The sequence below is a fragment of the Cercospora beticola genome, chromosome 7 (genome assembly GCF_033473495.1).
Source record: "Cercospora beticola chromosome 7, complete sequence".
NCBI lineage: Eukaryota > Fungi > Ascomycota > Dothideomycetes > Mycosphaerellales > Mycosphaerellaceae > Cercospora > Cercospora beticola.
This window is the reverse complement of record NC_088941.1, coordinates 1730860-1757006: the sequence shown is the minus strand read 5'-3', so window position 1 is coordinate 1757006 and position 26147 is coordinate 1730860. Positions and strand designations below refer to the sequence as shown.

The following is a 26147-nucleotide window of genomic DNA, read 5'->3' as shown; positions in this document are numbered from 1 at the left end:
GGGTAAACTGCGGGCCTGCCCTCTTTGCAGGACCTACCACTTCGACTTTGCGGCAGCTTGAGGTACCTTTATCCCATCAAACACGCAATCGCTGCCGCTACACCACACTCTTATTTGCTGTATCACCATCATATTCGCTTTCAGCGCCGCTTCTTACCATAGCCCTACAGCGCATTTACGAACTTTCGCTTGCGACGAGACGATTGCCAGTGCCACGACCCCCAATCCTCCCCACCCACCGCACGCATATACGCATCGGAAGCCCGCATCGCCTGTCCCGCCTCGCGCTTCCACCACGCTCGTAGACACGGCAGCCCATTCTTGTGCGACCGGCTCCTCTTCCTGCTCCGCCCCGAGGCCTCAATGGCCAACAAGGACACCAACGACAGCCCATCCAACCTCTGGGCTCGCCGATCAAAGTAAGTGTGCCGCAGCCCACGTCATGCGACAACCGCTTCACAACGTCTCGTTCTCCCTCCATTGTCACCACGCGACTTGCCTCTGTCAATGACACCTTTCGTCCCGCGCCGCTCATACCCATACCACATACCGCGCTCCCGCTAACCATGCACGCGACCAACAGCAGCAGCAAAGTTAGCCTTTCCACCACCAGGAGCGACCGCGCAGACAGCCACGCCTCACCTTCGATCAAGCGCGGGTTCAGCTCGTCTGGCAAAAGCCCGTTTGGCTCCCTGAGCGGCATCAGCACATCTGGCGTGTCGTCTCCGACAGGCACGGGAGCGTCATCCGCATTTGGCCTTGGAAGTGGTGCATTTGCCAGTTTTGGAGGTGGTAAGACGCCCAAAACTCCCGGGGGTACACTCGATCCGATAAAGGCCGCTTCTGCTAGGCAGGATTCAGGTGACGAGGCGAAAGAGGCATCTCGGCGTCCTGCTCCGACATCGAAGAAGTCGCTGGGCACATTATCCGCAGCCGAACCGCAAAATGCTGCGGGAGCCGATCTCTCGGAGTCGGGTGCGGAACACCCCATCAAATATGCATGGGTAGTATACTACAGGCCTCCAACCTCGAAAAACTCAGACTACGAAAAGTCTATTCGACCTATGTTCAGGATGGATACGATAGAGAGCTTCTGGAAGGTATACACACACCTCAAGCGCCCATCGCAACTCCCGCCCGTTTCCGATTACCACTTGTTTCGTGAGGGTATAAGGCCAGTGTGGGAGGATGACGAGAACAAGCAAGGCGGGAAGTTTACAATGCGCTTGAAAAAGGGCGTGGCAGATCGACTTTGGGAGCGCCTTGTCATGACAATGGTCGGTGATCAATTCAACGAGGCCAGTGACGAGGTCTGCGGAGCCGTCGTGAGCGTTCGACAAACGGAGGACGTCATCTCGATATGGACCAAGAACAACGGCGGCAGGAATGTCAAGATCCGGGAGACGATCAAGCGGGAATTGGAGCTTCCAATGGATACAAACATACTCTTCCGGTCACACGACGACTCAATACAATCTAGGGTTGAGGTTGATAAGGCCAGGGCAGAGAAGACTGGTGGGCGACGCAACACGAACGACAGGCTCGAATTCTAGAAGTCTCAGAGCCTGTCAAAATTATCCCCCTGCCTTGCCAGATTCCCTTGCACGAGGTCACCCGGGCGCAGTGTCGCGAGATTGCTGGCTCGAGGCACGAGCATGCTTCACTAGACCTCTGCACTTTGGACTTGTGGCACCTGGTCGCCTGTTATGACGCTCCTTACACATTACTAGAGAACGCATGGTCGGGATGGCACAAGACGACTCCTCTCATGATGGACGATCTGGCTACATCGACGACAACGATTGCAGCGGCTCGGTTTATTGGAAGTCGAAGCGTTTCTGGGATACGCATCACGGTTTGTCGAGCGTATGGAGTTGTGCGAAAACATCATTGTTGTACAATATGGATGGGCAGACGATTGGATTATGCGCGCTGCATTTTTAGCGGACTTGAGTCAGCAAGCCATAGAGCGCTGCTCACTGCTGTAGTACATGTACTATCAGGCGTCTGGCTTGGACCAGATACATGGCATGTCCGTGACACTTGACAGAAGCGTACTCTCCAAAAAGCTGACAACAGATAGGCGATCGGCCAAACGAAGTGGACTGTAACAAGCTCCCTCGCAGCAAAGTCCAAAGTTGCAATAAAATAGTTGATACCGCACCGCTAACAAGTGTACAAATACTGACATAGCACATTCCTCATTACACATCATCCTTTCAATACAATCATGATCCCGCACCGATTACAACCCCGCAAGAGCAACAGCAGCCATACCAACAGGCACCAAAACCTTATACACCTCCTTCACCTTCCCCACAGCCATCGATCCCGCATCATTCGACTCTGGACTAGCCTGAGCACCAGCGCCACCATTTCCAGTCGGCCTCGCAGCACAAGTCTCCGCTCCGGCATTATCTCTTCCAGCCGTGAGAGAGAATGTCGCAACAGGAGGGAAACTCTCGGTCGCGTAAGTCGAAGTCGTGGATCGAATTTGGCTTGTACTTCCGCCGACGGCGATCCAGGCTGATTCGAAACAGGTTGCGGCGGCGCTGGGAGAAGCTGTAGGACCGTTGAAGTTGCAGGTTTGGGTTACGGTTCCTGAGCCGCCGTTTTGGCGGGTTGTGTAGAGGGCTTGGTAGCCAGTGGGGTTGGCTGTTACGGTTATCTGGAGAGGAGGGCGATGTTAGGATGGTAGGAAGGTTTTGCGGTTGGGGCAGGGAGGAAGACGAACCGAAACACTGGTCAAGAGTGAGCAGAGGGAATTGGGAGCGCTTGTCCTGGCGCAGCCTAGGACGAATGTTGTATCGTCTGAGTCTGCGCAGAGGAGCGAGGCATCGAAGCCGGTCAGGGCTCGGTTCTCGTCGAGGACGTAGAGACCTGTTACTTGGGGTGGAGCGGTTGTTGAGCTCTTGGAAGATGAGGTCTTCCTGCTGGAAGTTTGTGTTGGAGCTGTGGTTGGGTCGGAATCTGCTCCTGTCCTTCTTCTTGTTGTTCTCAGTGGGTCTGGGGCGGCGTAGACCTGAGTTACTGCAAGTGCAGTAAGAGTGAGAGTAGAGGTGAGCTTCATGTTGTGAGTTTTGGTTCGAATTGCTTCGATTGGTCGTCCTGGGTCTCTTTCTTCTCGTTGCGAAATATCTGAACTGTGCTAATCTATGTACGAAAAAGCCATCACCACTCACCGCGACATCGTTCTAATATACCTTGCTCGACTACACAGGATTCATTGATCTTCGCCCGGCTGTGATCGATCAACACCAGGCAGTGTTGCGTTGTAAAGGCACGGATCTCTAAAAGTGACGTCTGTCTACAGTGCTCAGGAACAAACTCTTTCCACTTGCCACTACACAGCCGGAAGAACTCCGTTGGGCGAATCCTTCAGAATTTTGAAGTCGTTGATTGGATGCGAAGAAGCCAACACTCCATACCACATGCTTCTCCGACTGCCAAGGGATCAACGCTGTCAATGCTGCTGTTGGCATAGCATCCCATCATTCCTTTTGCTGCAATGCGGAATACGAGCAACAACCAAGAGTAGCTACAACAAGGAACGGTACATGACAGGTGCCGAGACCTTGTTTGCTGGTTCCCTACAAAAATTTAGGTGAACTTAGGGCTCTCGACATTAGCGTCTCAGGGCTTGTTAGAAGAAATCGACACGAGTGGACGACAATGCCCAAACATCTGACCGCTCGCTTTGGCAAATCTTGTCCGAAGCAAGCTTCGATTCAGTCTGAAGCACAAGACTGGGTCAAATTGACTCTTTTGTTGGCAATTGCAATATCGCTGGTATCATGGTATTCGTCTGAACAAGTTCCATCTCTGTCGATCAAGTCAAGAGCAGACAAGCTCTGCGTCACAGCTCTCAATGGCATGGCGCAGTCAGCTTCAACTTCACAGACGCCACATGATCGACATGCTCAGCCCAAGTCTGGCCAGCCATGAGGCTTCTTCATTTTGCTATTTCTTGACGCTTGAACATCAATACTACAATGTTTGCAACCTCATGAAGCACTGTCGGTTTGTAGAATCGAGTTCCTAGATGGTTAGTGAAACTGTTTCTCCTATCCTCTCTGAAACGCCATTGCAGGCACAGACATCGTATGTAAGAATGTATCTGTTGGTCTGTTCTGCCGAATGCGCTGTCTTAGGGGTATCACAATGAATGCTGTTCTTTCGCTCCCTCTCGCTGACCCTCTCTCACTCTCGCTCGCTGTCATCGTCATCGTCATCATCGTCCGAGTCCACATCACCTGCCACCGCTTGTGGCTTTTTCTTAGTGTAATCCTGGGCATGAGCACTTCTCATAGTGCTACCCATCCTGTGCAACGCATGTGTAATAGGTGATCCTGTAGGCGCCTCCTCCGCACTGGCGCCTGCGCCTCGCCTGAAACGCAGCGTACCACTATTAGCTGTTTGCTGGCGCTCAAGATCCACGTCGCGACCAGAAGCACTTTTAGTACTGTAGTTCGAAGGCTTCTTTGGCGAGGAGGCATCCAAGTCAAGTTTACTGATTTCAGAAGTAGGGGCGCGGTTCCGTCGATCGCTCTCAGGCATCGTAGGGTATGGTGTTTTGCCAGGTTTAGGTTTCACATAGGGACTACCGAACCTGGCTGAAGATGATTGTTGTTTGCCCGAAGAAGAGTTGGGCACCAAATTGCCAGTAATTGCTGTGGGGTCGAGCTGCGATGTGCTAGGGGCCCTTTCTTCATCAGAACCCTGCTCGCTGGATCCATGCACCAAGCAGGCTGTAGAACCACCCATTGGCACCTTGTATGGAAGTGGGACGTCTCTGCTTGCCTTGGCGTTCTCGACGTTGGTGCAATGCTCGTTTTCCACGCGGAAAAGTGTCCACATACCCCTGCGAAGGACCTCTGACAAGCTGACTAGAAAGGATACGATGGAAGAATGTTGTGTATCCGAGGTGTATATGGCGTAGAAGATCCAATTGAAACGCAGGATAGGATCGAGCACCATAGCAACGTAGTACATCCAGATGTGCTTTCGGAACGCCAGAGTGGGTCTCAAGAATCTGTGCTTGGCATAAATGTCTCCCAGACTCCAGTCCATGAACAAATCCCAAATGCTGGTAGCAACTCCGTTGAATATGGCGAAGACTATGAAGATAGCCTTCATCTTAAGGCTTTGGTCGATGCGATAAAGCGACAGAGTCATGTACTGCGATATCGTGAAAATGTATTTGAGGCAATTGGCCATGTGGGGAAACAAAGCTCGAGTGTCGTAGTATCGGCGAATGCACTGGCATGCACGCCATATTCCCGGGAGGGTTGTCAAGAAGCCGAGCAGCCGACTATGACCACTATTGCAGAAAGCTGGCGAGTTCCAGTTGCCACCCGCGAAGAGGCAGAAAAAGACCTCAATGTTGCCGATTGAATATGTCAGAGAGCAGAGCATATCTCCCGTGAAGAAATCCCGGAACTCCACGGGATAAAGACCAGCGAATAATAGTCTCCATATGGTATATATAAACCATCCTCTGGCCTTGTGGTAAAACGTCGGAGCGGGTAGAAAGAAGGATGCCACGGCCAATCCGACTAGGACGACGATCCAGTATATGAACATGGTATTGCCGCCAGCTTGGACGTCGAAGTTGAGCCACATGATGACCCCGAGGAGAAAGTACAGGAATGCTGGAATTTCGAGGAGCTGTAGCCAATTGAGTGCTCGTCGATTGTCCAATTCGAAGATGAACTGGTAATTAACCCGGTACTTGTTGAATAAGCCAGCACAGCCGCAAAAGAGCAATGCGAGCAGGACCATCATGAAATAGCCGGCGTACAGTTGAAGAAGATATGAGGTATATGTGGCTTTGGCCACCTCGGCGGTGAACAGCAATTCCACGCCCTTGACAAGGCCAAGTACTCCAAAGACCGAGCCGGCTGCAAGCATGGCTGAGCTACGTGCGACGGCTCCAGAAAAATCACCATCGTGGGCCATCTTGGTACGGAGCTTACTCACGGCTACTTTGCGGTTGCCTTTCTCGAAGTATCGCGCGTAGAGGTCCTCAACCGAGGCCATGAGCTGTTCAGGAACCTCAGAAGTGACGAAGTGGGACGTGGCCACTTTCTCGTCAAGATATTGCAGCGGCGGCTTCGCTTTAACACATTTATCGTACTTCTTGTTGATCTTGCGGAAGGCAGTGCGGTTAAGGAGAGCATACGACTTAAGAAGCTCCAGTCCTCTGTAGAACTCTGCCATTGCTTGCTTCATCTTGCGCTTTGCGACACGATATGGCACGTCTTGAGGGGCTCTTTTCGCATAGTCCTTCTGATTCGGATCTGGTAGCCAATGTGCCTTAGATATTTCTGGAGAGCCGAGAGCACCCATGGACCGAGAGGTTTTGCCAATGTGGCCCGGTCGCACCTTATCGAGATGCGTCGCAGCGAAATCAATGGACTTGACGAACGGTTTTGATATGATGTCACGTGTACGCTTTCGCTTTGCGCCATCTTGTTCTTTTGAGGCACGCCCGTTTGCTTCGTCGGTGGAATTTGCGCGATCACGCGAACGCTCTTCCTCGGCCTCCATGATCTCCTGCAAGCGATATTCGCGCATAATGTGTAGCTGCTGTCGAAGTTGCTCAAGTCGCGACTTAGCTTCTTCCTCTTTGTCGTGGTAGAACTTCTCCACCTTCATAAGTTCTTTATCCAAGAACAGGAAGAACTCGGCTCTGCGGAAGTCTACCTCGCGATACGCCTCAAGAGCAACATCGTTGCCATCTTGTGCTTGCGATGAGTCTGCGCCGCTCGTGAAAACGCGCTTCATGAACGGACGGCCGCCCGGCGTGGAAGTAGTTCGTTTGGCGAACATGTTGCGCAGACGTGGATTGGTTGAATCCGCATTGTCTAAGCTCTGATCGTGAGGCGCACGAATCTCGTATGCGTTGCCAGTATGTGCCATCTGTGTTGGAGGCGGGTGTAACTCAGGCGAGTCTGGAAGCGGATGCGTCGCTGCTCTCTTTGCAGGCTGTACGACACGTGGGGGCTGCTTCGGAAAAGTAGGTGACGTTGGCGATGTTGGACTGAGAGTACCATCGTCCCCATCGTCGTCATCTTCATCTTCATCTTCATCCACGTCATAGTCCTCGTAGTCTTCGTTCCCGTCACCGACAGCAGGTGGTGGTAGTTCGACTGATGGGGCTTGGCGCGAATTGAAGCGCGTCACCTCGTCGCTATGCGGAGGACTGCCGATGATGCTACCATAGCTGGTCAGTTGTGGCTGGTTCTGCTTGTCGTTCTGCGCATCCCCTTTTGGTCGGAGCGGACTACGCTCGTTTATGGGCCGTGGCTTCGAGGCAGTGCCATTGCCGGCGGCCTGAGAGAAGGTAGCTTCATTGGAATCGCTGTAGGACCTGACATGGCCACGGGGATGTTGCGCGTTACTTGGTGCGAGCGAACTCTGACGCCTCCGTCGTAGTAGAGCGGCTACTGGAGCATCGGCAAGGGAGTTGCCAGGCGTGCTTTGCGTCTTCGTAGATCCTGGTACGCTGCGCACGGCTCTGTTAACAGCTTTGAGCTTCTTTTTGGCTTCCTTGTAATTCATGTACTCTTTCTGCGCTTCACGTCAGCATTGTGTGCAAGAGAAGTGAGGTGAGAATCTTACCCGCCATTCGGCGATTGCCTGCTCGTCCAGTTCCTTTGCGAACTTCATCGTTGCTCCTGCAGCAGGAACTTCCCGCGTGAGTGTCGTCGTATACGCGCCTACTGTAATCTGGCGCACGCGTCTGTAACATCAAGGTTGATTCTTATGGATGGCTTTGTTCTCAAGCTTGAAGTGCTGTGCTATGTTCTAGAATTGGTCGAAAGTTTGATACGCTCCATAGACTCCATGCTCCAACGCACGTGGCATGGCGCGCGCTAGAGACGCGCCAAGAGATCACGTGGCGTCACTTCTGCGTCAGCCCAGGCTAATCTCGCTTCCATCTTGAAAATGGCATTGAATATCAAGGTGCGAAGGAGTTGACTACTGCAGGCTTGAGGCACATGATCGAACGCGTCTGTCTCCCTTCTTTGCTCACTACTGGAAACGAACAAAATACTGCAGACTCCATTCTCATACCTTCGCGGCCCGATCATGCTGCAATTGCGGACCCTGGACCACTTTCGACTCAGTTTACAGCTAAGTGAGCCTTGAGGAGGCATTTATTGGGCGAGGGCCGACGCCATCGCCTACTCTATAGGGTATGTGGAGGTTACGATATCTGTTGGAAGGAGGCTTGCGGAATAGGCTCTTGAACCCGGCAAGGAACGTAGATATCAGACTCTTGCGCGGAATCATGACACACTATGCCCCAAAGACTTTGACCCTATCCTCAAGCGGTGCATACGTCCTCTCTTTCCTCCTCACGAGCTGCCCATTCTCTGGTGCCCCAAACACCAACTGAGACTTCAGCTTCCATGTACTGGGCAGCTCCCATTCCTTCTTCACAGCATCCTCAAACTCGTCCATGAAGTTGAAATGCTGCAAGTTACAACCCAGTCCCTCAAGCTCCAAAGCCGTCCAGGCAATGAACTGATGCATACCAGAGCTATGATCTCCCCATTGTGGTACTAGATTGCCGAACAGGGGATTCTTCGCTGCGAGAGCATCAAGCGCTTCTTGATCCTCGAGCCACAGAACAGTGCCATAGGCGCCTGCAAAACCTCCAATCATCTTCCCCAGCATCTTCTCGTGCGCTTCGGGATGTGTGGATTTGGCGACGCTGTCCGCAATGGACCAGAGTTTGTCGTGGGAGGATTTCAGTAGGATGACGGCTCGCGCGGATTGCACATTGAACGATGAAGGAGCGTGCTTGACTGCGAATGATACGATCTCTTCGATGCGCGAATCGGGGATCGGAGAGGATTTGGTGAGGGTGTAGCAGGAGAGTCGCGTCTCAGCTGCGGCGAAGAGGGAGGCAGTGTCTGCTTTGGAGGTGGCCATTGCTGATTTCGCGAGTTCCGAATCTGCTGCTGGAGTTGAGCTCGAAGACTGAGAAGAAGCATTTAGCAATGGAGCTGTGTATAGCTCAGCAACTCTATAGCTATGGCGCAATTGCTGCCATGACGTTGCCTGTGAGGTCCATTGTCGAGGCCGAACTTAGCGTGGGAGCTCCCTATGCTTGGTGTAGACCGCAGCAGTGTTGCACAATAGCAGTGTATGCTGTATTTATCCGGTGTAAAGAGTAGGAGGTGATCACAGTGCAAAGTCCCCTGTCTTCGACCTCGGCATGGCGGGGTTGGCACAATGCTTGGGAGCAGAGTCAAAACACACGTCCTGCCTTTTCCAACTCTTGCACATCGATCTTTCCATTGATGTGCATATCGTTCCCGCTCAAACTTCTGGCATACTACCAGCAATGGAGCCGCAATATACTGGAAGACGATCGCGAACAACACACCCGCCCGAAAAGCGTTCGAGCCAATCTCGTCACGCTGGACCTCGAGCTCCCTTGACTTGACGGACAGCATGTCGATTGTCAAGGTGCCGCGACTGTTTCTCCAGAGGGGCAGCCTCCGAGACTCTGCGGCAGACCATGTCCTCGCATCTCCTGAACGAGAGGACTAGCAAGGTCTTCGGACGTTGAGATGGCCGACAGCAGACCAAGGAGCGCGGAGCTGCCACATCCGGAAGGCCGACGTCGCAGCTGGGAGTGTCCACAGACCCAGCCAATGACTGGGACCACATCTTGTTGACGTCCGCCAGTTGCCATTTTGCGTAGCGTGGCGATGTCACGGCTCCACGCAGCTTCTCTAAGTTAGCCCTAGCCCATTGGCACGGCATCGACACGATTCAGCCTTCTCAGTCATCAGGCTCATAATCACTCCTGTCACATCGATGGAGGCTATGCGATTGATGCAAACAAAGCGCCTCGTTGCTCGAAGGCGGCTTCGAAAGAGAGCACGAAGAGTGGTCCTCGAACCTTTCCATCTCGGCGTCTACTCGGTGTAAAGCTGCTGCAACGCTGCCGAAGTGGGCGAGCCGATGCTACCAGCTGTTGTGCCAGTGCTCCTTTCATCATCCACATGGCACGTGGCAAGGATGAAAATTCTCTAGAGCCACATTGGTTCCATTCATGCATCACCAACACGGGGCTCCGGTTTCTCACGAGAACGAGAACATGTCGTTTGGTCAATGCACTGGGGTTGGTGAATCAACATTTCCGCGCGAATTATTACGCTGCTGGCCTATGATTGGAAGAGCACTATTGACATGCCCCATAGCAATACTGTCTCCACTGGAGTGCACCTCGAACGTCCCCACGGGTCGACGACGGACTTAAAATTCGGCTTCCATTAGTGACCATGATAGAGTGATGTAGTGGGGTTTCATGGCATGAGCGCGCAATGCGCGTTCCATCGTCCGGCGCGGCAATGGCGAAGGGCAAGTGTATATAAACTGCTCTTGCTGCGCCAACCTTTTTGGCGCACGCCTTGTCGAAGTCTTGCTCATTTCTTGGCTCCTTGTCCTGTCGAGCGAAGTCCGACCGACCAACACCCGCCAAGATGACTCTCAGCGGCAAGCAGCTCGAGCTGATTCAGACGCTGTTCATCGCGTTGCCGTCCTTTATTCTGTTCGGCTACAACCAGGCTGGAGTCGGAGGACTGCTGTCGATTGAAAGCTGGGTGCAGACATTTCCGGAAATTGACACTAAGCACACAACTGGAAGTGTGAAATCCGAACACAGCACCGTCCAGGTCAGTAGAGCATCCTTCTTGCACGTTTGGGCAATTCACTGATGTGTTACATAGGGCACCATTGTAGCTGTCCTCACACTTGGCGCACTGGTCGGATCTCTTGCGTGTGCATCCATCGGCGATATTCTCGGACGACGCAAGACCGTCTTGATCGCAGCGACTTTGACCTTGATTGGCGAGATCCTTGAATGCAGCAGCTTTGGCCTAGCGCAGTTCACGATCGGACGCTTTATCCTTGGTATTGGTGTTGGCGCACTTAGCACAACAGTGCCCGTCTGGCAGTCAGAATGCTCGCAGGCGAAGAACCGAGGACGACATGTGGTCATTGACGGTCTGTTCATTGCCGTGGGTTTCGTGCTACAGGCTTGGATCAACCTCGGATTCTACCAGTAAGTCGGCTTGCCCTCATCTTCAACATATCTCTGACATTGGCTTCAGAATCAAGACTGGCACTTTGTCATGGCGCATGCCGCTTATGATCCCGTGCATCGTTTCCTTGATCCTCATGGCATTCACCTACGTTGTGCCCGAATCACCTCGATGGCTTGCAAGCAGGGGCCGAATGGAACAAGCTCGTAGCAACCTTTCCAAACTCCGGGACGTACCTGTGGACAGCTTCGAAGTCGCGAACGAGATGGGAGCTATCGAGCACACACTGGAAGCAACGAAAGACTCTGCCAGAAAGCGGGATCTGTTCAAGATGGGAGAAGACAAGGTGCTCTATCGCTTCATGCTCTGTCTCGCTATTCAATTCTTCCAGCAATGGTGCGGATCGAACCTCATCAGCTCATACAGCACCACGATATTCGAACAGGGTCTTGGGCTCGACAGCCAAACGGCACGAATCCTGTCTGGCGGATGTCTCACGTGGAAATTCCTCAGCTCATTCGTGGCCTTCTTCACCATTGATCGATTCGGACGACGCAAGCTCTTCATGGTCAGCGGCGCGGGCATGTCACTCTGCATGACTGCGCTGGCGATCACGAACAACTTCCCAACAAGCAACAAGTCGGCACAGATTGCCTCTGTGTTCTTCGTCTTTTTCTTCAACTTCTTCGTGCCCATCGGCTTCCTCGGATGCAACTACCTCTACGTCACAGAGGTCGCTCCTACACGGTTGCGAATGCCCATGACTTCTTTCTCAACGGCAAACCACTGGCTCATGAACTTTGCCGTGCTCATGATCACGCCGGTTGCTATCGAGTCAATTGGCTACAAATACTACATCTTGTACGCTGTTCTCGGAGCTTGCATTCCGCTCATGGTCTTCTTCTTCTATCCTGAGACAATGGGACGAAGTCTTGAGCAGATGAACGCGCTGTTCCAAGAACACAGCTCGATTACTGGCATCGTTAGGGCATCATTGAAGAAGCCTGATCCCGAAATCGAGCGTTTGGCCGAGGCGGCTGCCAGAAAGGAATACAACAACAAAGAGTTTGAGAAATCTTCGCAGATTGAAGAGCGAGTATGAGGATGACGACATGATCCAGCAAGAGAAGAGAATATATACGATCGACGATACGAATTACGCTTCATTGAACCCATGTCGGGTCCAGGTTCCACACCGCCGTATAGACTACTCTGGTCAATGTGTAGGTGTAGTCCAGCCACCACCCGACCACAGTTATGGCGGTTCGAGCAACAATCCTTGTCGCATCCTACGTTGGCATGGCTTCGATCTGATCCGAGAAATACACCTGGCCGTCTCTGCAGACTGTAATGCCAGTTTTGGTCATGGCAGGCGACTGTAAAGGGAAGTGCAAGTGCGGTGCTGCACAAACGTAGCCATTGCATGGCATGACCAGAATCTCGACTGCCGAAAAACGCTGATGTAATCAAGGATAAACCTCCCGGGTCTTCACGGCTTTTCCAGAAGTAGAGCCCTGATTGCTCGAGCGGACATTCAGGGAATTCTCTTTCGGTAGTCGCGTGCTTGACTCGCGAGATCAAGTTTCTGTACAGCGAATCATGCTCGCCACCGGTTCTTCCTGGGTGAGCAACTGAACATTTGGACAAAGCCAAAGCTACGGAGACAGGCTCATTCATGTCAAGAAACCCGCGCACGTGTTCTCACGCTAGGTGCTCCATGCTTACATGAACAGGGCTTCCATGTCTTCCGGAAACTGTCTCGACCCCTGATAACTTTCGGCATCGTCACCGATAGACGTTCGGTGTTGCATGCAACAACAGTGATACTACTGCTTACTCGTGGCACCATATGGTCAAGTTCTGCTGTTTCTCATATATGCCACAGCGATCTCCCGCAGCGATTATCCAGTTCTGCCACGAAATATAAAAGCTGTTGAAGCCCAATACACCGACTCAGTGGAATACACAAGCAACACAAGTCTCTTTCTGCCACAAGAACAAACCGACCCCATCAGCAGACATGCGCTTCAACGCTCTCACCTTAGGTGCTTTCGCCCTAGTAGCCACGGGCGTCTCTGCCCTCCAACTATCCAGTCCATCCGGATACAACGACGCCCCTCTCCCAGCAGCACCCTACTGCCCACCCCAAGACGTCAGCCCCGCAACCCAAAAAGCAATCCTCCAACGCTTCCTCAACAAATTCTTCTTCGAAGGCAACGCCACAGGCGCACTTCTCGATCACGTCTCCGAAGGCTACATTCAACACAACCCATTCATCAACTCCACCCGCCAAGTCGCTATTGATTTCTTCACGGCAATTGGAGATGTTACTGCCGGCTCGAATGTCACTATCTTGAATATGGGTTTGGACAATAATACTGGCTTCGCGCATACTAAATGGGACACACCAGGGCAGCAGCCGAATATTATTGTGGATATTTGGAGGTTTAATGGGAGTTGTATTGAGGAGCATTGGGATGTGATGCAGAGGAGGCCGGATAATGCTACGAATCCGTTGGCGATGTTTTAGGCTTGTGAATCGATGATGCGCCAATATCTGTGTACATAAGTGGGCATTATCGCGAGTGGTATACTAGGCGAAAAATTGAGCAAGGCAACCTTCGCCATACAATCAGCTTGCTACACTGCGCGTATTCGAGTGCACCCAAAGTCATCCTATGCTCTATCTCAGATACCTGACAAATGGTTAGGGAGGCGAGACGAGGGTGCCGGATGGAATGAAGAACGTTGAGAAGTCATTGCCAGCGATGTATCATTTGGACGATGTTTATCCCTTCCAAAGAAGGCTGACTCGAAAATTCCGCAGTAAGCGCCATTTCCCAGCCCAGCGTCTCTGTCATCTATCGAGAGTAGGAAGTGCCGTTCTTCGTCAAAGCGGAAATGTCGAGTGTCTCACTCAGTGGCAACTTTCGAGATGACGAACCAACGTATACCTTCTTCGCGTAGGATGAGATATACCTAATGCTGTTAGCTGCATTCACTATCATGCGAAAGACGAGATAACATACCAATTCTGGGTGCTAGGGTCCCAATTGCTAATATCCCTCCTCGTCAGTCCTACATTGAATGTTGCACTTGCGCCGGGTGCAATAGTAATTCGGTCGAAGCCTCGAAGAACCTTGGGGGCGTCGTTCGGCCCACCAAGGCTGACATAGAGCTGAGGCACTTCATCACTAGTGCGGTTGCCGGTGTTCGTGATCGTCGCAGAGACAGTGAACAGGACATTCCACAGAGCAGGGTTGCCACCTGGTGCGCCTCCAGCAGGGAGACGAGATTGTGTGGTGCCGTCGTATGCTCCATCTGGGTAGGAGACTGGGCTGCCGTATTCCGGATCGTTGCTTGCAGTGGTGAAGTTCGTTGTGTTCAGGCAAGGATAAATGTAGCCCTCGACGAAGTGCATATCTCCGCACAGATATTGAGTGGTGTCATTTGAAGTCGATCCGTAGGTGGGTGCGGCAGACGTCTTTCCAGATGCAGGTGTGTAGCTGAAGTTCGATGGAACAGGCGTGATCTGTAGATCAGAATAGTTGAAAGTCGACCATGACAGACCATAGCCAAATTCGTAGATTGGTGTCTCGTTGCGTGCATCAAAGCCTCGATAGTCGGTGAAGATGCCTGCAGTAAAATCAATCTGAGGCGCGTCTACGCCATTGTTGAGCCTGTACAGCAGATCCGTGCCATATGAGCTCCGAGGTGTTCCCCAGGTAAATGGTGTGCGGCCAGGCGATGTCTTTCCGTACAGGATGTCAACAATTGAGTTGCCTGATTCTTGGCCAGGAAGACCTGCCCACACAATTGCAGTGACATTTGGACGATCATAGAATGATTCGACGTCAACTGCGCCCACAGAGTGGATGACAATAACAGTGTTGCTGCACTCGGACGTAACGTTGGCGATGAGCGCATCACCTGCATGCCACAGCGTAAGATTGTTTCTGTCGCCTTCGTTGCCGTCGACAATGATGTAACCTTCGCCGGCATCAGAATTGACAAAGGCGAGGCACACTCCGTTGACTTGCTCGGCGCGACGTGCGAGTGCAGAAATTTGGGGATACGCGTAGTCATCCAGTATCGACTCGTAGAAGCCTTTGCCGTTCTGAGCGACCTCAGCCTGGATCGCTGAGTCCGGCGTAATCAGATATGGGAAGTTTGCGGAGCCACTACCCCATCCCAGCGCCAGAGTACCGTTATCGCACCCTCGATCGCTACATCCGTCAGGACCCCACGGGTTTGGGCCTGCGTCTGACCCCACTACGATCGTCAGCTTCTCCTTGCCAGTCAGAGGTAGGACTCCGTTGTTCTTGAGAATGACCGTGCCTTTGGCAGCACTGTCGCGGATGTTGGCACCATGATCTTCAGTGACATCGACGTGGTAGTTGACCAGACCGTAGCCTTCCTGTGCATACTCATGTTCAAAGCCGTAGGTGTCAGTGGTCCAGGAAGAGAAATTCGGTGCATTCTCTACTTGGTTTTGGTCACGGCCGACATAGTACCAGCCTGCGACAATGCGAGTGGCCATATCGTCCAGGCGCCATGCAGGGACCGAGCCGTTCAAGACAGCGATGGTGAGATTAGTGCCTGCGTTCAAGTCAGAGTCAGCTTCGAAGGACTATTTTGCGTGTTTGACATAGGACTGACCCCAGTATGAGGTTCCAGAATCGAAGCCAACGTCACCTGGCATGCTCATGTCCATGCCTGCAAGCGTAGAAGCGACGCCAGAATGGTGAGCACCCCAATCGCTCATAACGAAACCCTGGAACCCAAGCTCATTTTTTAGCAGATAATTCAGCGTATAGCTGTTCTGGCAGCCATAACTGTTATTGATCCTATGCCAGAAGTCAGGAATGGCCTCAAATGCGCTCAAGGTAACAGCCAATCGACTTACTGGTTGTAGCTGCACATGATCGAAGCCGTTCCAGCCTTCACGGCATCAGCGAAGGGCCAGAGGTACAACTCGTGCATTGTGACGTCGTCCAGATTCGATGAGTATGATGCTGTCAAATTCTGTGGTGGTGGCGGTTGTCGGAAATGCTCCTGTTCGTTCATAATATAATGCTTTGTGCAAGCCATGATACCTGCGTCTTGAATGCCCTTGATTGTCTCTGCAACAGCTATACCAGACAATACAGGATCAGGAGAGAAGCCTTCCCAATTGCGGCCTCCCTCGGGTGCAGTACCAAGAGGACCGACGACGGGACCGAGCTGAACATCCACGCCCTTGAGCTTGTGTTCCGTCCCCATGTCGTAACCCCTCTGATATAACAGAGCACGATCCCAGGTCGCTGCTATAGAGACACCGGCCCTGCAACAATTAGTGGCTGTGATCTCATCTAGTCTTTGGCCACTTACTGGAAGGCTGAATTGAAATCAGTATCACGCACTCCGAGAGGGGAGTCTTGCATGCAAAGTGCTTTGAAGCCAAGTCTTGGGATAGATCCAACATTTCCAACACACTTCTGGCTTTCCCAACCAGTTCCGGTGGTAAGATTGACCTTCTCCATCAAAGTAAGGCCCGACACGAAGGCTTGCGCTTTCGCGTAGGCATCTGCCCAATCGCCGAGACCTTCTCCCCATGGTGAGGGATACTCTGGAGGCGATGTCTGGTTCGAAGCCGCGCCCGTGGAGACTCGAGTCGCATTGGGGTAGACAATGTCTGGATAAGGTGCAGCTGAGGGCCCGAGGTCACCGACTTGAGCCGAAACTAAGGGCAGCAACGCCAACCAAAGCTTCGCAGCAGCCATACTGGATTCTCCCTTTTCAACTCAGAGTAGCAGATTATCAAGGCTCGCGTCCCGATGAGGAGGTCGAGACCTTTAAGTCAAAGGGCCTTGCCCTCGAATGCCCGTATTGGAGCGGTGACGGCGCCAGCCCGCATTTGCTGGCCGAAATACCGCACACCATCCTCGCTGAGCGCATCGGCACTTGGACATGCACGCTTTGTACACGCTAGCTGGTACTCTCGTGCCGTTCTTCCTTCGAGTTGACACGATGTGACGATGATGGCTACTACTTGAGGGGCACCCTGCAAATCGGCACCCATTACGGGCATTCGGCGCAGGCAGGCGAATCATCGTAAATGAGTTGTCCAGCGCGAATACTATTGGGAAGTTCTCCGGAGTCCTCAAGCTTCACTAAGCCTTTCAAGAAAGACTTAGCTTCCTAAGCCCCACGGGGCGGCTCGGTTACCCCATTGACCTAGAGCGCGGCAGTAGTAGGACTTCACGTGGTGATGACCAGATGCTGACGCGTCAAGGCCTTCCGTCGAGCAGCAACTAGCTGCGGCATTGTGGTCTCGTGCTTGAACGTTTTGCCTGAACCTCGTGATCGTGGAGCACACTGGAGTAATGTGAGTTCCATTGCTGTCAGCTGCTTTCAAGTGTCAGCGAACGAAAGGAAAAGGATGATGATGAGAGCAGCAGGTCTGGGTCAGAGAATCGAATCTTGCTCGATCGCTTGTGCCTGAGTCAATTCGAGCGAGCTGTAATGAGAATCCCTTCATCGCCGTCTGTTCGGCCGGAGACCACGCCTGCCACCGCGGAGCATTTGACGCTGGCTTTCAAGAGATGTTAGCCGCCGAAGCGAGACGTTGCTAGTGGAAGCGAAGGACAGACTTGTCTCAAGAGTGCAAAGTGAAGTTGGCAGGGGCCGTCAATTGCCGCGACCGAGATCGGATCACCACGACTTCTGACAAGTCTGCTTCTGTTGACAACACGGAAAGGACTTCACAACGCGACAGCACAACAGGCATGGGCCTCAGCTCGTCTACATTACGAACCTCAGTAATACATCTCTACAGACTTACCAGCGAACCAGCTCACACCATATATTGGCACACTCGAGTGAGGACGCTATGAACAGATACCAGGCCACCAACACGCCTCATTCTTTCCACTCTTGAAATCGCCTACCCTCGATGTCCGCCTTGATTTGCAAAGCCAGGAATCGGGAGTAGAATCTGCACTGCCCAAATTCTCCCGCTGTGTACCATAGTTTGGGATCTGGACCAACAGTTAGCATTGCCAGCAGCCTCAAGCAGGAACAAAGAATCCGAGACTTACGGCCTTGAGGTTTCCATCCACCACGAAGCTCTCCATCGAGGTCGAAGCCACCACTATCCTCTAACAGCTCGCCGATTTCGTTCCCGACAATTGCAGCTACTTGGTTCCGAATATTGACGTTAAACCCTGTAGCAAACACGATCAGATCGGCCTCTATCTCGCTGCCATCTTTGAAGCGCAACCCGTGCGGCGTGAAACTGGAGATCAAGCCATTCTTCATGTGTATCTTCCCATCGATGATCTTCTGCGCCGCTCCGACATCAATATAATGACCACCAGAGCGGTTGTGAATCGTGACCAGATTTGGGATTTCCGTTTTGAAGCCTTGGCTTTCGAGATCGTCGTATAATGCTGGATCTGTTTTTCTCCAGTGCTCGAACAGAGTCTTCGAGACTGCGCCTTGGACTGGGAACGGCAGGCCCCATTCGGCTCTATCAGAGCTGGCGAGGTCGGCATCGGCATGATATAAGCGACTGTGAAGTGGCTTGAAGACTTGCATCGGGATGACCATGGTGCGAGTCCGCTGCGTCATGGTCACTGATGTTAAGCCGGAGTCCACCATATCTTCCGCGACATCGTGTGCTGGGACCTACTGTCAGCTCTCTGGAGGCACATGTGCAAACGGCAAGGACTTACCAGTGTTTCCTGTTCCGACTACAATGCCCTTCTTGCCAGCCCAGGGAATGGCATTCTTGAACGCGGTCGAGTGCACTGCTGTGCCCCGATAAGACTCCTCGGAGGGGATCTCTGGCCGGGCTGGAAACGCTCCTACTGTGCCAATGGCGAAAACAATGTGTTTTGCTCTCAAGGACCACTTCTCGTTTTCAGTATTTACAGTCACAGTCCACCTCTGTGTCTCCTCGTCCCACGTCGCAGATTCGACTTTGGAGGAAAGCCTAACATCAAGGCCATAATCGGCAACATACTGCTGGAATCCACGAGCCAGGTCTTGAGGTCGCAGGTAATACGGCAACTCCTCGCTATTGAAGTGTTTGCCGAATGGAAAGTTCGAGTAGTATCTGCTAGTATGTAGCTTGACTCCATCGTAGCGTGACGTCCAGTTACCGCCGATGGTGTCATGGCTCTCGATTGCCAGAGCTTTCAAGCCGATTGCTTTGAATCGTCCAAGTGTCGATAAACCACCCTGGCCAGCTCCGACGATGGCCACATCAAATTCCTCGAGACTATGATGCCCGTTGACACCATTGCTAGACGCCGTGTCTTCCCGGACACCGTTCGCATGATGGCCGTTTGTGATCGAGCCATCCGTCTGCACGACCGGCTCCAAAACATCTGGACTGCCAAGTCCGTCTACTGACTCAAGAAAGGTGGACAGGAACCAGATTTTCCAATCCCCATTACTGTCAGGATAAAGCGCCACGATCGCAGATCCAGTTCCAGTCCAATCTCCTCCAATATCGAATGTGAAGCGTCCGGGAACAAATCCTCCACTGCCAATCCTGGCCGCATGTGCGCTCCCACGAACATAGGCGAAGTTGGAAAGCTGGCGAAGGGCTACCAATTCGTTCCATTTCAATGCGACTCGCGATGAACCATGGAGGTGACGCCATGTCCCAGTCAGCGCGAGAATGTCTCTCCAGAAAGCTTGGTCATCGAGTTGCTCGGCCTTCAATCGTGGAAGGCTCGCCGCGACGGAGTCAAAGATTTTATCGGCATCGAAATCTTCTGGTATTGGATTTGTCGGTATGTTTGCAGTTGGAACCTCATCGAGCTCTGCTCTTGGAGCACGCTTCCAAGACGAAAGGACTTTAGAGGGCATTCTTCAAGTATTGTGGCCGAGAAGACGTATTCACGAGAGATGCGCATCGAACCTCCGTCTCACGTCGCTGTATATCTATGCGGTGAATACTAAAGTTTAGAGACCCGACTCTTGTGCCGGACTGACTCTGCTTACACCGTCCGAAAGGAACGATGTTCTCCGGACATACCGTAGTGTTTGTCAGAATGCAGAGTCGCCCGCAGGTGTGTTGTTCTGGGGCCTCGTACTGTTCCGCGGAATTCGGAACTGGGATGGGGAGAAGTCATCAAGCGCCTCCACATCTCCACAACAGCAGGGATACCTGTGTTGATTGCGGGAGTATTGGATTCAATGTCTCATTATTCCTCATCGATGCTATAGGCCACTAATTTGGAGGCCGCCAACTTGTAGGCGACCGGAGTGAGCCTAGCTCGTTTGCGCGAAAGGCTTCAACGCTTCGGGTGTCCACATTCGTTGGCATTGTGACCAATCAAATTTTTGGAAGACGAACGAGATCAATTGTAAACGATGACAAGCACTGAAATGTTTTGGTTGCCAGAAAAAATCGTATATTTCGATTCCCACACCAAGCCTTGCGACTAGAACTATCAAAGCAACACTACTGTAGACTCTGACTCCTCTCACCGGGCTCCTATGATACCATATGAAGCTGAGACTGCCAGGGTGTTGGCCTGACATCTTGCTTTACGGGAGCCGTCAACGAGGGTAACTTCTTCCCCGGATGCGGATTGTCAACCCAATTGCCGTGAACCTGCTTCCTCATCGCGAACGGTAGCACTGCGATAGCCAAAGGCTTCGACATATCGTTGGTGTCCAGAATTACCAGCTCGCCCTTGTTTGTGCTTGCTCGTGTCGTGTAGAAAATTATATAGCCATCGCCTTCTGGCGCGTCTGCAGAGCGCGGAATAAACGCTGGCTCCAACACATAGCTCTCGTCACCAGCATGGAATACTTGCTTCTCCCCAGTTTCTGTATTGAGTCTGACGATTCGATCGAAATCTGGTCTTCGGTTCTCGAATTTGTTGGCAAACTCGGCCATGATGATATATTTCGTTGGCTTTGTGGTGAAACGCTCATCCCACACTGGGAAGTCATAAATGCCTTCCTGAAGAATAACAGGAGGCGCCACTTTGGTTCCATCTGGCTGACTGAGGTCAATAGTATAACGGACCCAATTCGCTTTTGGAAGAGGGGGTTGTAACCTGGAGGGTTCCAAAATGGGAAGACGTTGAAGCTCAGGAAGTGGCTTTCGAGCTGCAGCGTACCATCTTCAGCTTCCCAGGCGTTTCCAGCATGGACTATTAGACCGTGATCGGTGACGTACTTGCGGAACTCGCCAACTTTCCAGGAAGAATTTCGAGGTGCGCCAGACTTTCGTGGTGCGACCAGGAATTCTTGTGGCTGGCCATCGACGAATGTCCAATAGTGACCGCCTTGCTTCAGCACCTCTTCCGAGTTTGTGGTGAATGGCATGTTGGCCAAGATGATCCAGTTCTCTGTGATCCAGCCATCGTGCGGCCACCCAGTCTTGTCTTGCTGATACCAATTCTCGTTCGAAATGACGCTGTCTTCACTGATAGAGTATGTGGCAAAGTCACGAGTAGCCAGTCCTTTTGCATTATAGCTCCAGGTCACCAATTCGTTCTTGAATGGATCCACTTTGGGATGTGCTGCAAATGTTTTGGCGCGAGTTTGTCCAGCGAATGGATCTGCTCCTCTTGTCTCTAGGGTATCAGGATCCATTGCATAAGGTAATCCGCGCTCAGCCAGCGCGAGCAGATTGCCTCCCCAGTAGATGATGTTCGTATTGCCTGTGGCATCGTTCGCGAGTCGAATGCATGGATGTGCATCATATGGATTTCTGTACATTCCAAAGAGTCGTCGACCAGCCTTGCGTTCCAAGAGCCATCTTTCAGTTTGAACATATTTGGTTTTCATCGAAATTTTGCCATCCTGAATGCGAAACGCGCATAAGTGCCCATCTCCCTCGACAAAAGGAGTGCCCTTGGCCGGAGGATAGTGTGGATCATTGAGCATCCGGTACCAGGTGCCATCGATTGTCTTTGGTATCTCGCCATACACGATCACTTCATCCAACTCGCACTCGAAACGTCCTTGCGGCATATCCGCTGGCGAAGGCAGGAAGTGGTCCCACGATGATTTCAGACCAAAGCGGTTCTCCATCGACGGTTTGTCGCCGTCATCATACTTGGCATCGAAATCACCTCCATGGGCAACACTCTCGACCTAGTAGCAGTGAGCGTCTGCGCAAAGGCTCGAATGAAGTGACTTGAATGGAGACATACCGCAGCGACAGCAGACTTGATCAACTCTTCAGCCCTGTTGGAGCCCGTCTCGATAGTGGTGATAGTTGTGGTGGACATCTTGCGTGATACATCTGGCGGATCAGTACAACGGCAGATAGTGAGCTGCTAGCAGTACTTGAACAGGAGGAGGGCATCATGCCGCATTCCGGCTCAGCATCCAATAGCGCAACTCGCAAGCTCCGAGGACGTATCTCGCAAGCTTCTTAGGCCTCGCAAAGGAAGGTCTCATGACGCTTCATAGTAGAACAGCGGATTTCCAGAATGCTCTTGGCTGCTGGAGCCGTGCCGACTCTTGTCCGCGGTCACTCGGATGCGACTCACGACGCTCACAAGGATCTCCTGCAGCTCATTCACGATTCCGCGGTAGGACCAGTGATACAGTGTTGAAGTAGATTGTCGACAGCCAGAAATCGTCGTGCCCACCGGCTGCTCATCCTTTCCGCGGAATTGTCAAGCATTTCCGGTGCTTGGCTCGTGGTCAGGAACAGGAAGCACGATTCGTTGGGAGAGGTTGACGTTCTCATTCGGCACTAGAGAAGCGAGAGAAGAGTGTTTGACACATCGTTCTATCGTGCGATATGTTCATTCAGATCAGGTGACTTTTTAAAAAGCCGAATGCCTCCACGATCAGGTCGTACACCGGTTCCCCTTCCTTGGCCTTCATATCGAATGCGTGAGGCGCACCGTCTATCAATCGCAGCTGTACCTCATTGCCTGCTTTCTTGAGATCAGCCTCCGCTTGCACGCTATGTTGATGAGGCGCCACTGTGTCCGCAGTTCCTTGCAAGATGAATGTCGGTGGAAAATTAGGCTTCGACAGCAACGGCGCTGGGTCGATCGCATCGTAGTCATCACCCTGCACGATAGACGAGATATAATCTCCCTTCTTATTGTGAGCGAACATGAACGCATTCCTCGGTTTACTCAGATCTGGTCCATTTGGTCCGAATGGCGGAGGTGTCGCAGTTGGAGGGGGTACTTCTTCGAAAACTTTGTCAATAAATGACTGATCGAATTCCGGAAGCTTTGCCATTGCAGCTGATGGCTGAGTCCAGAATGGATCTCGGAAGTATTTCATCCCGAAAAAGTCGATGATTGCACGAGGAGGATTGGGTTGACCACCCTGGGATGCTCATCGGTTCGCCGCTGTAGCTGAAGCATTCCCCCATTAAAAATCAACTAACCGTCAGCAATGCCAGACCGCCGCCACAAGAGTGACCCAGTGTAACTGTATTGTTCGGGTCGATAACGATGCCAGTATCGGCTTTGAAAAGCTCAGGAAGTGTGTTCCGAGCCCACTGGAAAGCATCGATTGCATCCGCGACAGGGCCGTCTTTGAGCGAGGTTGTTGGCACCAATCGGTAATTTGGGCACACAATAACGAACCCATTTCGATGCAGCAACTCCAGCTCAAAAGCAGGAATCATATTGTAGTTTCCTGTAATGAACCCACCGCCATGGTACCAAACAGCTATTTGGTCATCACTTCAGCATTGTACATGGAATCGAGCACTACCAGCAACTCACCAATAGCTCTCTTTGGAGGACCACTGAGGCCGTACGCCACCTTGGCATCAATCGGTCGGCTTTCACCGTCCGGTGATTCAAAAGTCTTGAAAGTGTAAATCTTGTGCTCGAGCGAAGACATGGTGGAAGGACTGTCGACAGTTGCTGTTACCGGATTGTCCAAATTGTGATGTGTATCGTCTCAATCCACGAAGTCACGTTCACGAACGCCACCTTTGAGGTTGGGCGTTGTCTTACTGGAATGTCTTATCACCTCGGAATTGATTGTCCTTCCGAGGTGGAGCTGTCATGCAAGCGGTTCGCCCGGCAAAACTTCATAAAGATCGCCAAAGTCACCGATCGCCACGTGGGAATACATTCGGAGTGGTCTAGGTCTCAGTGGAGCAGTTACCTTGCTACACACTCTGACATAACTTTGTCCTGCACTCTTGATCGGCATGGCGGAGAAGATCACTGAGAGCGACCATGTCGAACGTGCGGCATCGCGCAGTCCAAGTACTTCCGGGAAAGAAAAGAATGTCAAATTCAACAAGCAGGGCATTGCGCTGATTCCGCAGCCGAGCGACGATCCACGGGATCCTCTCGTACGTTGTAGCCGTGTGAGGGCTGGGTCGCTCTTGGCTAATGATGGAATCCGTGTCCTTACAGAGTTGGAGCTCAGGAAAGAAGACCGCGCTGACCATGGCGATAATGATGTCCGGATTCGCCACGGCGATGCAATCGGTCACCAATATCTCAGGTTACGCGCCACAGGCAACGCTCTACCGGCAGTCAGTGGTAAAACTGACTTATAGTGTGGGTCTTCTGGTGTCGCTCAAGCGACATTGTGCTGATCTGAGCCCATAGATCGCCGTCTGCATGATCGGCCTAGCATTCGGGGCGTACCTCTTGTTCCCACTATCCACTCGATTTGGCAAATGCTGGCTGCTGTTCTGGGGAGTTATCGGGACGATGGCGATGAACATCTGGTCGGTGGCGATGACAGGTAGCGGAGACTATGGAGCCTTCATGGCTTCTAGGCTTTTTGCAGGTATAATGGGAGCGTCCGTCAGTATTCGTGAGTACTACTCCCGCATCTTGCTCGACCAGACTCGACGAGTTGACAAGCTCTTTTATCATAGTGGGACCGCAATTTCTCTGCGAAATCTTCTTCCTTCATGATCGTGGCAAAGTCATTGGCGTGTACTACGGCATGATTATGTTCGGTATAGCAGCCGCGCCATCCTTCTCAGGGTATATTGTGTACTTCGCCAGCTGGACAATTCAGTTCTGGTATCAAGTCGGTCTCCATGCGGTCTGTGCCATTCTGGTGTTTCTGTTCGTCGAAGAGACTGGCTGGCATCGTGAAGGAGGACCCCAATGGCCAGATCAGCCCCGAGGATGGTGGGCGAAACGCCAAGGACTATATTTTAACATTAGAGGATTCCATGTTTCGCCGTATCTGACGCCAGCGGAGGAGAAGAAAGCGGCCTTGCGACCTCTGCTTGCGACATTCAGCCCAATCATGGTCCTAGGAGGCTTCGTCGTTGCTGTCACGATGGGCTGGGTCCTGGCAATCCAAACATTTATCGCGATTTACCTGATGACGCCAGAGATTGCTGGTGGATATAGCTTCACGGCCAAAGGTGTCGCAACATTCATGTTCTGCAATTGGATTGGCGTAATTGCTTCGCAGCTCTATGCTGCGGCAATATATGACCGCCTGCCATTGATCATCTGCAGGCGCTTCTACAACGGTGTATGGCATCCAGAGTTACGCCTACACGCGATCTGGCCCATCATGATCATCTATCCCATCGGCCTCGGCTTGTTCGGTGCAGGTCTGCAAGAGCAGTGGCATTACATGTCGCTGGCTGTGTGTGTCGCAATAAGCCAGTTCAGTGGCGCCGCAGGACTCGGAATTGTCAGCAACTATCTGGTCGAGGCCCTTGGCTCGCACGTGGCCAACGAGGTGGCTATTGCAGTCTCTTGCTATCGTCTGGTGCTCGGCTTCTCCTCCATCTTCTTCCTCACTCCATGGGGCAACGCGGTCGGTCCCAGATGGGTATTTGGCACGCAGGCCTTCCTTCAGGTGGCTGCTGGTGGAGTCGTTTTGTTCATTGTGAATTTCGGGCCGTGGGTGCGATCGTTCAACTTGGTTGATACTATGTATAAGGAGGAAGTTCAAGTGTTTGGTCGGGATGAGTGAGAACGGAGAAGTGGTCGGAGAATTGGAAGCTCCGGACGCCGAGAACCGGCAGTTCGGGTGCTGTTCCTTTCAAAACTCCGTACATACCGCAAAGTGATCCCGACCTCTTTTTGTCACTGAATAGATAGTTCTCTCGCGCAACAGGCACAGCGATCTTCCTTCCAGGATGGCCTGTCGTTC

At 52.3% G+C, this 26147-nt stretch overlaps 11 protein-coding genes across 11 annotated transcripts; 4 read left to right on the top strand and 7 right to left on the bottom strand.

Annotated features, from left to right (window-relative positions):
• Nucleotides 1–363: 363 nt before the first annotated feature.
• Nucleotides 364–1553, top strand: RHO25_010939 (uncharacterized protein; the record flags this gene model as incomplete). The annotated part of the gene is made up of 2 exons (XM_023602183.2): nt 364–419; nt 584–1553. 2 exons carry the CDS (start codon nt 364–366, stop codon nt 1551–1553), a joined length of 1026 nt encoding a protein of 341 aa, XP_023451140.1.
• Nucleotides 1554–2245: 692 nt separating this feature from the next.
• Nucleotides 2246–3070, bottom strand: RHO25_010938 (uncharacterized protein; the record flags this gene model as incomplete). Its single annotated transcript, XM_065603342.1, has 2 exons — nt 2246–2668; nt 2735–3070. The coding sequence occupies 2 exons, from the start codon at nt 3068–3070 to the stop codon at nt 2246–2248; spliced, it is 759 nt and encodes a 252-aa protein (XP_065459414.1).
• Nucleotides 3071–4200: 1130 nt separating this feature from the next.
• Nucleotides 4201–7671, bottom strand: RHO25_010937 (uncharacterized protein; the record flags this gene model as incomplete). Its single annotated transcript, XM_023602184.2, has 2 exons — nt 4201–7572; nt 7624–7671. The coding sequence occupies 2 exons, from the start codon at nt 7669–7671 to the stop codon at nt 4201–4203; spliced, it is 3420 nt and encodes a 1139-aa protein (XP_023451502.1).
• A 633-nt stretch (nt 7672–8304) lies between these two features.
• RHO25_010936 (uncharacterized protein) lies at nt 8305–8943 on the bottom strand (the record flags this gene model as incomplete). The annotated part of the gene is made up of 1 exon (XM_023602185.2): nt 8305–8943. One exon carries the CDS (start codon nt 8941–8943, stop codon nt 8305–8307), a length of 639 nt encoding a protein of 212 aa, XP_023451143.1.
• Nucleotides 8944–10505: 1562 nt separating this feature from the next.
• On the top strand, nt 10506–12168 carry RHO25_010935 (uncharacterized protein; the record flags this gene model as incomplete). Its single annotated transcript, XM_023602186.2, has 3 exons — nt 10506–10697; nt 10752–11086; nt 11136–12168. 3 exons carry the CDS (start codon nt 10506–10508, stop codon nt 12166–12168), a joined length of 1560 nt encoding a protein of 519 aa, XP_023451177.1.
• A 918-nt stretch (nt 12169–13086) lies between these two features.
• RHO25_010934 (uncharacterized protein) lies at nt 13087–13596 on the top strand (the record flags this gene model as incomplete). Its single annotated transcript, XM_023602187.2, has 1 exon — nt 13087–13596. The coding sequence occupies one exon, from the start codon at nt 13087–13089 to the stop codon at nt 13594–13596; it is 510 nt and encodes a 169-aa protein (XP_023451142.1).
• Nucleotides 13597–13927: 331 nt separating this feature from the next.
• On the bottom strand, nt 13928–16828 carry RHO25_010933 (uncharacterized protein; the record flags this gene model as incomplete). Its single annotated transcript, XM_023602188.1, has 5 exons — nt 13928–14045; nt 14096–15665; nt 15726–15913; nt 15973–16389; nt 16437–16828. The coding sequence occupies 5 exons, from the start codon at nt 16826–16828 to the stop codon at nt 13928–13930; spliced, it is 2685 nt and encodes an 894-aa protein (XP_023450925.1).
• Nucleotides 16829–17966: 1138 nt separating this feature from the next.
• On the bottom strand, nt 17967–19925 carry RHO25_010932 (uncharacterized protein; the record flags this gene model as incomplete). Its single annotated transcript, XM_023602189.1, has 3 exons — nt 17967–18085; nt 18146–18727; nt 18782–19925. 3 exons carry the CDS (start codon nt 19923–19925, stop codon nt 17967–17969), a joined length of 1845 nt encoding a protein of 614 aa, XP_023450926.1.
• Nucleotides 19926–20556: 631 nt separating this feature from the next.
• On the bottom strand, nt 20557–22309 carry RHO25_010931 (uncharacterized protein; the record flags this gene model as incomplete). Its single annotated transcript, XM_065603341.1, has 3 exons — nt 20557–21065; nt 21128–22172; nt 22232–22309. The coding sequence occupies 3 exons, from the start codon at nt 22307–22309 to the stop codon at nt 20557–20559; spliced, it is 1632 nt and encodes a 543-aa protein (XP_065459413.1).
• A 529-nt stretch (nt 22310–22838) lies between these two features.
• RHO25_010930 (uncharacterized protein) lies at nt 22839–23900 on the bottom strand (the record flags this gene model as incomplete). Its single annotated transcript, XM_023602191.1, has 3 exons — nt 22839–23375; nt 23437–23723; nt 23780–23900. 3 exons carry the CDS (start codon nt 23898–23900, stop codon nt 22839–22841), a joined length of 945 nt encoding a protein of 314 aa, XP_023451399.1.
• Nucleotides 23901–24216: 316 nt separating this feature from the next.
• Nucleotides 24217–25967, top strand: RHO25_010929 (uncharacterized protein; the record flags this gene model as incomplete). Its single annotated transcript, XM_023602192.2, has 4 exons — nt 24217–24363; nt 24428–24574; nt 24626–24836; nt 24901–25967. The coding sequence occupies 4 exons, from the start codon at nt 24217–24219 to the stop codon at nt 25965–25967; spliced, it is 1572 nt and encodes a 523-aa protein (XP_023451402.1).
• Nucleotides 25968–26147: the final 180 nt, after the last annotated feature.